At 46.8% G+C, this 11,279-nt stretch overlaps 1 protein-coding gene across 4 annotated transcripts; it reads left to right on the plus strand.

Moving 5' to 3' along the window:
* Positions 1 to 7,602: 7,602 nt before the first annotated feature.
* On the plus strand, positions 7,603 to 10,823 carry LOC119338502 (putative FBD-associated F-box protein At3g50710). Of its 4 annotated transcripts, XR_005164061.1 has the most exons (5): positions 7,603 to 8,624; positions 8,727 to 8,861; positions 8,959 to 9,362; positions 9,481 to 9,556; positions 10,206 to 10,823. XR_005164061.1 is itself a non-coding variant. In XM_037610825.1 (4 exons), the coding sequence occupies exons 1-3, from the start codon at positions 7,701 to 7,703 to the stop codon at positions 9,316 to 9,318; spliced, it is 1,419 nt and encodes a 472-aa protein (XP_037466722.1). In that variant the 5' UTR covers positions 7,603 to 7,700; the 3' UTR covers positions 9,319 to 9,362; positions 10,206 to 10,822. The 4 variants fall into 4 exon arrangements, 3 of the variants coding, with proteins under 3 accessions (XP_037466722.1, XP_037466721.1, XP_037466720.1); XM_037610825.1 differs by lacking the exon at positions 9,481 to 9,556 and having other exon boundaries at positions 10,206 to 10,822; XM_037610824.1 differs by lacking the exon at positions 10,206 to 10,823 and having other exon boundaries at positions 9,481 to 9,723.
* The last annotated feature ends 456 nt before the right edge of the window (positions 10,824 to 11,279 follow it).

The raw sequence follows: 11,279 nt of genomic DNA on the forward strand, positions 1-11,279 counted from the left end.
AGTTGGCATGGTATCATAAATTCACTCACATAGCATGTGCATGTACAAAACGGACAATGGTATCATACTCGTCTGTTATAAAGTTGGCATGGTATCATCATAATAGTTGCGGGAGAAAGTCTTCACTTTTTCTTCGCTTGTGTCATTTGCTTACTGCGCCGTAACCATGGATAATCTTCATCGTTTATCAGGATGCTGGGGTCAGCCTTGACTTTGAAGGGAGGAATTTCATGAAACTTTTCATAATCTTCAGACATGTCTGTCTTGCCCTCCACTCCCACGATGTCCCTTTTTCCTGAAAAAACTATGTGGCGTTTGGCTCATCATATGATGTATTCGCTTCCTTATCTTTTTCTTTTTCTCGGTCTAGTAGACATGTCCTTCACAGACATAACATGTGCCACATCATTGGCTAGGACGAACGGTTCGTCAGTGTACCCAAGATTTTTCAGATCCACTGTTGTCATTCCGTACTGTGGGTCTACCTGTACCCCGCCTCCTGACAGATTGACCCATTTGCACTTAAACAAAGGGACTTTAAAATCATGTCCGTAGTCAAGTTCCCATATGTCCACTATGTAACCATAATATGTGTCATTTCCCCTCTCGATTGTTGCATCAAAGCGGACACCGTTGTTTTGGTTGGTGCTCTTTTGATCTTGGTCAATCGTGTAAAATGTATTCCCATTTATCTCGTATCCTTTCCAAATCGTAACAGTCGAAGATGGTCCCCTGGACAACAAGTACAGCTCATCACAAACAGTGTTGTCACCTCTGAGACGTGTTTCCAACCAACTGCTGAAAGTCCTGATGTGTTCACATGTAATCCAGTCGTCGCACTGCTTCGGGTGTTTGGAGCGCAGACTGTTCTTGTGTTCATCGGCATACGGGGTCACCAAGGTAGAGTTCTGTAGAACTGTGTAGTGTGCTTGAGACCAAGAATATCCGTCCCTGCATATTATTGAGTCCCTTCCAAGCGTGCCTTTTCCAGTCAGTCTCCCCTCATACCACGATTTAGGAAGACCTATCTTCTTCAGGCCAGGAATGAAGTCAACACAAAACCCGATGACATCCTCTGTTTGATGGTCCATGGAGATGCTTCCTTCTGGCCTAGCGCGTTTACGGACATATTTCTTTAGGACTCCCATGAACCTCTCAAAGGGGTACATATTATGTAGAAATACGGGGCCCAGAATGACAATCTCGTCAACTAGATAAACTAGGACGTGCGTCATGATATTGAAGAAGGATGGTGGGAACACCAGCTCGAAACTAACAAGACATTGCACCACATCACTCCTTAGCCTTGGTATGATTTCTGGATCGATCACCTTCTAAGAGATTGCATTGAGGAATGCACATAGCTTCACAATGGCTAATCGGACGTTTTCCGGTAGAAGCCCCCTCAATGCAACCAGAAGCAGTTGTGTCATAATCACGTGGCAGTCATGAGACTTTAGGTTCTAAAACTTTTTCTCTGCCATATTTATTATTCCTTTTATATTCGACGAGAAGCCAGTCGGGACCTTCATACTAAGCATGCATTCAAAGAAGATTTCCTTCTCTTCTTTGGTAAGAGCATAGCTGGCAGGACCTTCATAATGCTTTGGAGGCATGTCGTCTTTTTCATGCAAAGTTGCAGGTCCTCCCGTACCTCAGCTGTATCTTTTGTCTTCCCATACACGTCCAAGAAGCCTAGCAAGTTCACACAAAGGTTCTTCGTCACGTGCATCACGTCGATCAAAGAGCGGACCTCTAGATCTTTCCAGTAGGGTAGGTCCCAAAATATAGATTTCTTCTTCCACATGGGTGCGTGTCCCCCAGGCCCCAGCGTCACTCGGAACAGCTAGTCCGCCGGGACCCTTTTCAAAGATTACGTGTAAATCATTGACCATAGCAAGTACGTGATCACCGGTACGCATGGCGGGCTTCTTCCGGTGATCTGCCTCGCCTTTGAAATGCTTGCCTTTCTTTCGACATTGATGGTTGGTCGGAAGAAATCGACGATGGCCCAGGTACACATTCTTCCTGCAGCTTCCCAGGTATATACTATCGGTGTCAAGTAAACAGTGTGTGCATGCATGGTATCCCTTGTTTGTCTGTCCTGAAAGGTTACTGAGAGCGGGCCAATCGTTGATGGTCACGAACAACAACGCCTTTAGGTCAAATTCCTCCTGTTTGTGCTCATCCCACGTACGTACACCGTTTCCATTCCACAACTGTAAAAGTTTTTCAACTAATGGCCTTAGGTACACATCAATGTCGTTGCCGGGTTGCTTAGGGCCTTGGATGAGAACTGGCATAATAATGAACTTCCGCTTTATGCACATCCAAGGAGGAAGGTTATACATACATAGAGTCACGGGCCAGGTGCTGTGATTGCTGCTCTGCTCCCCGAAAGGATTAATGCCATCCGCGCTTAAAGCAAACCATACATTTGTTGGGTCACTTGCAAACTCATCCCAGTACTTTCTCTCGATTTTTCTCCACTGCGACCCGTCAGCGGGTGCTCCCAACTTCTTGTCTTTCTTACGGTCCTCACTGTGCCATCGCATTAACTTGGCATGCTCTCTGTTTCTGAACAAACGTTTCAACCGTGGTATTATAGGAGCATACCACATCACCTTTGTAGGAACCCTCTTCCTGGGGGGCTCGCCGTCAACATCACCAGGGTCATCTCGTCTGATCTTATACCGTAATGCACCGTATACCGGGCATGCGTTCAGATCCTTGTACGCACCACGATGGAGGATGCAGTCATTAGGGCATGCATGTATCTTCTGCACCTCCAATCCTAGAGGGCATACGACCTTCTTTGCTGCGTATGTACTGTCGGGCAATTCGTTATCCTTTGGAAGCTTCTTCTTCAATATTTTCAGTAGCTTCTCAAATCCTTTGTCAGGCACAGCATTCTCTGCCTTCCACTGCAGCAATTCTAGTACGGTACCGAGCTTTGTGTTGCCATCTTCGCAATTGGGTACAACCCTTTTTTGTGGTCCTCTAACATGCGATCGAAGTTCAGCTTCTCCTTTTGAGTGTCGCATTGCGTCCTTGCATCGACAATGACCTGGCAGAGATCATCATGATCGGGCACATCGTCTGGTTCCTCTTGATCTTCAGCAGCTTCGCCCGTTGCAGCATCATCGTGCACATCGTCTGGTTCCTCTTGATCTTAAGTAGCATCACCATATTCAGGGGGCACATAGTTGTCATCGTACTCTTCTTCTTCGCCGTCTTCCATCATAACCCCTATTTCTTCGTGCCTCGTCCAAACATTATAGTGTGGCATGAAACCCTTGTAAAGCAGGTGGGTGTGAAGGATTTTCCGGTCAGAGTAAGACTTTATATTCCCACATATAGGGCATGGACAACACATAAAACCATTCTGCTTGTTTGCCTCAGCCACTTCGAGAAAATCATGCACGCCCTTAATGTACTCGGAGGTGTGTCTTGAACCGTACATCCATTGCCGGTTCATCTGCGTGCATTACAGAACATCATGAATAGATAATTAAGTGACCAAATTAATAGAAGTTCATCATCATATTAAAACCAAAGTACATACATAGTTCTCATCTAACAACATAAAGCTCTGCAGAGCATCTAAATTAATTAAACCATACATTGAAACTATGTAAAACATTTCAATGCGAAAACAAATGCGATCATAATCGTAACCAATGTAACAACTGATCCAACGGCATAATGATACCAAGCCTCGGTATGAATGGCATATTTTTCTAATCTTTCTAATCTTCAAGCACATTGCATCCATCTTGATCTTGTGATCATCGACGACATCCGCAACATGCAACTCCAATATCATCTTCTCCTCCTCAATTTTTCTTATTTTTTCCTTCAACAAATTGTTTTCTTCTTCAACTAAATTTAACCTCTCGACAATAGGGTCGGTTGGAATTTCCGGTTCCACAACCTCCTAGATAAATAAAATCTATGTCACGTTGTTCGGCATAATTGTCATAAATAATAAATGAACCAATAGTTATGAAAATATAATATATACCACATCCGAGTCATAGATAGGACGAGGGCCGACGGGGGCGGATACCAAAACCATCGCACTATATAAGATGCAATAATAAAAGTAAGAAAATTATATAAATATCTATATAAACATACAAGTAAGAATTTTTTTCCTTTCAGAAAGAAGATAAGAACAAGAGGCTCACCACGGTGGTGCCGGCGACGAGATCGACGCGGGCGATCGACGGCGGTGAAGACGGGGACGGGACGTGACGGACCGCTAAACCTAGACAAATATTGAGGAAAATGGAGCTTGGAGAGGAGAAAGCTTAAGTAGTGTGGCTCGGGCATTCCATCGAACACCTCGTGTGCATAGGAGGTGAGCTAGAGCACCACAAAGCTCTCCCCTCGCCGGCCATGAAAAACAGAGCAGTGGGAGTGCTCTGCTCGCGGGCGAGGGTATATATAGTCAACTCATTGGTCCCGATTCGTCCCACGAACCGGGACTAAAGGGCAGCCTTTGGTCCCGGTTCATGCCACCAACCGGGACCAATGGTGGTGGGCCAGGAGCGAGGCTCATTGGTCCCGATTCGTCCCACCAACCGGGACCAAAAGATCCAGACGAACCAGGACCAATGGCCCACGTGGCCCGGCCGGCCCCCGGGGCTCACGAACCGGGTCAAATGCTCCCATTGGTCCCGGTTTTGGATTGAACCGGGACTAATGGGCTGACCTGGCCTAGACCATTGCCCCCTTTTCTACTAGTGCTCATATCCCGTCCCCTACATTCATACCAAACCATGCAACGTTGATAAAAACTACATAGATCATGAGTGTACATACAAATGCACAATTGGTTCATCAAAAGATCACAACCGGATCTTCAAAAGATAGCCAAAGTTCACATAATACACATAATACGGCGGACAAATTCAAACTACATCTAAAAACTTGAAATTAAGACGGATGTTCACCGCTTCCTCGCCGGCCCTTTGCCCTTCCGGCCACCGGCGCAGCTATAGGAGTCCGCGACAGGAGGTGGGTCCCGATCTACTCCCGTGTGAAATTTCATGAAAAAGTACCAGGGAATGTATTCGTGACAAAAAAGAAAAAAAATCCTATATGTAGAAAAAAAAACTCTTTGGACAATTTTTTTCGGACAGTATTTCCTTCGCCACAGACACGTTTTCTGGTATTTTTACATGAAATTTCACACTGTAGTAGATTGAGAACCCAGGTTTGATACCCCCAATTTCATTTTTTTTAATTTCTTTTGGTAATATTTTAATTTAATATTCGTATAGGGTGTGGAGCACCCAAGAGCTCCAGTGTATTTTCCCATATCCATGTGACTACTCTAAGTTACTCCCCACTATGGATAGTTTTAAGCGTCGCTCGGAGCCGAGGGACATATTTACTGAAACCACCACATTTGAGGATAGGGTAATAACTTGGTATCACTTTTCACACAACTCACGAGCGAGTAACGGAGAGCACAACCATCAACTTTGCGCCTAACAAGTAACGGAGAGCACTGGTCGTTTGATTTGCTCATGGAAACAACCGTTTTGACTTATTGGGCCCACCTGTCATGCTAATGTAGCTGACGGTGTAATACATCGAGGATGGCCTCTCGGTGGGGAGCTTGTCAGGCTTGCCTCAGGGCCCAAGAAGCTTGGCGGAAGATGACTACATGAGGGAGCCTTGGAGCCCAGATAAACATCAAGAGATCATCTTGGCGTACAAGCCAAGATGGCGACGGTTCGATCAGTTCCATCTTCTGTAAAACCTTACCCCTATCACCTATCTAAAGTAAGTGCTAGGGCTAGCCATCCCATCTACTCCTATAGAAACATGCTCTCACTAGTCATATATCATCCCTCTTGTAACCCTCGCATGAGGTACTTCACCATGGATACAAACCAGAAGCGGACATAGGGTGTTAACCCTCTAAGTTGGCCTGAATCTGGGTAGCATCTCGTGTAACCTTGGTACTTCCGTCCGCGTTGGCCACCCTACCGAGGGTGCTGACGTTTCTATGTATCGTTAGTTCGCGCGCGAGACAGGGGGCTGCGCTGGCTGGAGACTGAATCCAGATCAGATCTCCCCTCGCTTCCGGCGGTCTCCCATCGAGAGAAAAGCCTCACCATAGGCTCCTTCAACTTCACCATGGGCTGGGTGGGCCGGGCAGACATCAACCCACCGGCCTACCTCCCCCGCATCGTCTTCTTCGGCGCACTGGTGTGGTGGTGACCGTCATCGACCATCACGGTGACCTTCGCGTGGGTGTCCTGCCGCCCAAACAGATTGCGTCAGCGATCTCCTCGAGGTCCACAAGATCTTCACCACTGACCTCCTATTCGGAAGGTGACGATCTGGCACCAACAAACCGAGTGCTCGAGGCCCTTCACGCTCGCCTTGAGATCGGATCACTGCATCGACCTAATAGTGAGCCACCGGCCCCCCCTCGACGTCACACCTGGTCTATATGGTATGCGACAATTGCTTCATTGGCCACATATCATAGTTCTTCATCCTGGATGGGTACACCCCGGATTGTAGCCTCAACGCTGCTAGCCTATGCATCGTCTCCATCTCAGAAACAGAAAGGCGAGGAGGCCGACGTCATCTCCATCACCGAGACCGGAGATAGCTAGGCAATTGTGGCACCAACAACTAACGACAAGGTCGTCCCATAAGTTATCACTTTGGAGCTGGTCTTGATGACAACACCAAGTGGCCCTCCAAAAAATAGCTCTTCAGCGCCAGGCATGACCCCACTCACCAACCTCACCACCTAGGTTGTGGCAACGCACATGATTCCACCCGTGTACAGTGACACCGGCTTCAGACCCGGTAATCGCCACAACTTTCACGCCTCCGGCTGCCGCTCCACTGGACCAACACCTCAACGGTCCAGGAATGGACCCCCCGAGGTTCAGGACTCTTGGAGTCGGCATCTCCAGCCTCGTTGACAGATTCTATATCGCCTCTATCATCAAGTCATGCGGAAGCACGACCAACAATCCATGCGATCGAAAACCAACAACGTGCGCTTGAAACGTCATAGATATGTGATGTCGAATATGAAACCCACACTACAACAATGATATAATCATGTGAGTTTTTTACCCGCACAACATTTACAACAATGAAAGATGTCTCCAAGGACACAAAACCAAGACAAAGCATGTTTCAATCTTGGTTAGGCCGGGTTCTCTTTTCAAACATGGACTCCACATGTGAAATGACACATCCAAAAAGCGCTTGTCGACGGGAGGACTTTAGATCTTCATAGTAAATACTGCCGCCGACAGTGCAAAATCGCTCTTATATTATGGCACGGAGGGAGTACGGAAATACTTGTCATCAAAATAAAGAAAAAGGAATGTATATAGATGTATTTTAGTTCTAAATACATCCTTTCTTGTCCATTTTGATGACAAGTATTTTCGGAAGGAGGGAGTATAATTTTTCAAAGTTTTTTTTTTACCGTGATTTCCATTTCCCGTCTACCAGAAATTCATAAAAATCGTGAATTTTCATCGAGATTTGAAAGTTTTCTCCTACGCAAACCCTAGCTGTTCTGTCCATCCCAATTCACACCCGACCCACCCACCCCATTCCCCATTTCCCCATCCGTGCGAGTGCGCCGGCGGCCAGGAGCGGCGGGTGGAGCATTGCGGCCAAATCTGCCGCCCCGCTAGCCGCCGGCCATGGAGGCCGCCGCAGCGCCAGCGGCACCCGTCCCCGACCAGGGGGGTTCCCAGTGGACCGCATCGAAGACGGCACGGAGGCGCGACTCCGACGAGAGCGCCGCCGATTTCATCAGCAGGGTCCCCGACGCCGTCCTCTGCACCATCATCTCCCTCCTCCCCACCAAGGACGGCGGCCGCACGCAGGTCTTCTCCCGCCGATGGCGCCCCCTGTGGCGCTCCGCCCCTCTCAACCTCGAGGTCCGCGTCCCATACCCCGGCCGCGGCGTCCGCACCTCCTCCGTCGCCCCCGATGTCGTCCCCAAGGTAATCTCGCAGCATCCTGGTCCCGCCCGCCGATTCTGCTTCCACGGCCTCCGCCCCGGCGACCTCCACGACCAGGCGGAGAGCTGGTTCCGCTCCCGGGCCCTCGCCAACCTTGAGGTGCTCGAAGTCGGCTACAAGGTCCACGGTGAAAAAGAGTTAGAAGAACTTATTCTGGCGAGAATTTCCCTGCCGCCATCCGCCTTTCGCTCTGCATCTACCCTCCTCGTTGCCGAGATCGGCTACTGTGATTTGCCCCGAGAGATGGTGCCGTCCATGGGCTTTGACCTCCTCGAGCTTCTCTCCTTGATCTCCGTTTCCATCTCAGTGGAGGTCTTCCGCGGACTGCTCTCTGCTTGCCGTGCCTTGAAGAGCTTACACATGTCCGGAGTTCGTGGTGCTAGTTGCCTCCATGTTCGCTCGCCGACTCTTAGGAGTATATGCTTCCGTGACAGCTCTGGTAAAGTAGAGCTTGTCATCGAGGATGCGCCTCGCCTTGTGAGGTTACTAATGCCTTTTGGTTCCCGAGATGATTGTGGTACTATCCGGGTAATTTCTGCGCCTAAACTGGAGATATTGGGCCCTTTGTTACCTGTTGTCTCCAAGCTCCTAGTCTCCCAGGTATCATCATCATCATCATCATCATCATCATGATCCTCAAACCTTGCATTTGGCATTGCTACATGGAGGTAATTATTTTTTTCATGTTCATTTTTTTTTCAGGGAATAAGTTCAGCCGGCTCGGGAAACTCGATGTATACCGTGAAGATTTTGGCTCTCAGGTGTTCTGGATATGAATTGGATGGAGTTCTTAATATCCTTAGGAGGTTCCCCTGTCTTGAGAAGCTCTATGTTATTGTGAGTGCTCATTTTGCTTGCTTTAAAACTTTTGATTTGATTGACATATTGTTTTAACCCAGAGACGCTTGACAGATTCTTAATACCCATTTTGTAGTTTCACAAACACAAAGAGATGGATAAGAAAATTGAGCCTCAGTATGACCGACTACATCCAATTGAATGCCTTCAAACCCATCTCAAAACAGTGGTGTTTGAAGTATTCATGAGCCATGATAAACAGCTTGAGTTTGCCAAGTTCTTTGTTTTGAATGCAGAAGTGCTAAAGAAAATTGAATTTGATGGAATATATGGGGCCTACAACAGTATATCGCTGGCTTACCAACACAGGCTGCTAAGAGTGGAAAACAGAGCTTCTCGAGATGCTCAATTTGAATTCATGAATAGACATCGTGATACTGAGAAACATCTCAACAAGCATAATTTGTCAGTGGCTGACCCCTTCCAACAGCCATAGACAGGGTTGATGCCTGAAGATTTCACTGTTCTTAGTGTCTTGTGGTATGTCTAATGATTGCATCATCTTCCGCATATTCCTGCTCTTTTTCTAGTCTAAGGTTCCTCTGTAATTCTGGTAAGTTATGACTGTTAACACTGCAAGAGATGCTTTTGGATGCAGAAATAGTGCACTGTGGAAAATTTCTGATGGGCAGGGATGCAAAAATATTACTTCCAAAATTTGTAGCTGTTAAGTGGTAACCCCATCTGCCAAAACTCCTCCTATGGTCTTATCCTGTGCAATCGGCTGTGACTTTGTTCTGCCAAAGCTGGGCTAGGAACACATCCTTGCGTTGGAAACTTAATTGCCTTTTCAGTTATCATATATACATAAGGAGAGAAGTTTGATGGCTGATTTGTTTTTTATGTGTGTGTGCATATATCATTTGCTTGATGCTTACAAAGGCCTTTGCATATGGCCCCTATGCTTAAGCATGTTTCATTGCTGATTTGTGTGTGTGTGTGTGTGTGTGTGTGAGAGAGAGAGAGAGAGAGGGGGGGAGGGAGGGAGGGAGGGAGGGCAGGCTTTTCTAGCTAGAGTGAAAGCTCTCTGTAATTTTTCAAGGTACGCTATCATGTGTCAGCTGAAACATGGTATGGTTGCCTAGTAGATCTTTTTATTGAAAGATCATGAGTTTACTGAAAGGAATCCGATTGAGAAACAGCATTGGATTGGGCTCAAGGGCCTGATGATAATGCTGGCTTTGGCAGCCAGGGTTCCTTGTGTGTACTGTCTGACGCTCATCAACTTGATTTTCTGCACTTCTGTTTGCCAAAAGAAATGAAAAAAGTACTTGTATTTTTGTTGCTTAGTTATTTTTATAATTTTGTTGTTTGCTACACTAGGCTTTGGCCGGGCCGCTAAGGCTGAGCGCGGGCCTATTTTTTCACTCTCAAGTAAAGGATACCCGAGGCATATATGGAATTTGAATGCAAAGGTGCTAAAAAATATGGAATTTGAAGGAATATATGGTGCCAAGGACAGTGTGTCGCTGGCTTACCAACGCACGCTGCTACGAGTGGAAAACAGAGCTTCTCGAGATGCCCAATTTGAATTCAGGAGTAGACATCGCAATACTGCGATTCATCTCCACAGGCATGTCCATGATTTGTCAGTGGCCGACCCCTTCGAACAGCCATAGACAGGGTTGATGCCTGAAGATTGCGCTGTTCTTAGTGTCTTGTGCTTGTTTTGCAGGCGATGTTGATGTCAAATGATTTCACAGTCTTCCGCATAGGCCTGCTCTTTTTCTAGTCTAAGGTTCCTCTGTAATTCAAGTACCTTATGAAGTTGCCCCTCTTAAAACTGCAAGAGATGCTTTTAGATGCAAAAAGAATGCACTGTGGAAAATTTCTGATGGGGAGGGATGCAAAAAATATGACTTTGAATTTGTACCTGGAGACAGCTGGTAAGCACAATTGTTTATGGCTTTGTTCTGCCTAAGCTGTGCTAGGAACACATCCCTGTGTCGGAAACTTCATTGTCTTTTCAGTTATCATATACAAAAGCGCGAGATGTTTGATTGCTGATTTAGTTTTCTTCGAGTGTTCATACAGAATCTGTTTGATGCTTACAAAGGTCACCCTGCAGCCTAGGCCCCTATGCATTTCTAGCTAGGAAGGAGAGGTTTCTGTTATTTTCTATCAGGCTGAAGTTTTGCTACTAATCCTCATCAGCCCTGGGGGAGTCCAGGACTGAATGCTGCATCTTGGTAATTGATCTTTCATCCAACAAACATCATTAGATTGGGCTTAAGGACCTGCATCTTGGTAATTGATCCTCCTCCCTCCTCTTCCCCCGGCTCAGCATCTTGCTATAATCGCCTACTTGCCTGGTAGTTGATCTTTCATCCAAAGTTCGAGTTTACCGAAATGATTCGATCGCCATCTTTTTATAAATTTGCAAAGTAATTTCACCCT

Source organism: Triticum dicoccoides, chromosome 7B (genome assembly GCF_002162155.2).
Source record: "Triticum dicoccoides isolate Atlit2015 ecotype Zavitan chromosome 7B, WEW_v2.0, whole genome shotgun sequence".
NCBI classification, from domain to species: domain Eukaryota; kingdom Viridiplantae; phylum Streptophyta; class Magnoliopsida; order Poales; family Poaceae; genus Triticum; species Triticum dicoccoides.

What these genes read in the sequence shown, in the direction of transcription:
- LOC119338502 (XM_037610825.1), top strand. Translation starts at nt 7,701, where the DNA reads ATGGAGGCCGCCGCAGCGCCAGCGGCACCCGTCCCCGACCAGGGGGGT. An exon ending in CCAAGCTCCTAGTCTCCCAG is followed by an intron (nt 8,625 to 8,726) that starts GTATCATCATCA and finishes TTTTTTTTTCAG; the next exon opens with GGAATAAGTTCAGCCGGCTC. An exon ending in TTGAGAAGCTCTATGTTATT is followed by an intron (nt 8,862 to 8,958) that starts GTGAGTGCTCAT and finishes CCCATTTTGTAG; the next exon opens with TTTCACAAACACAAAGAGAT.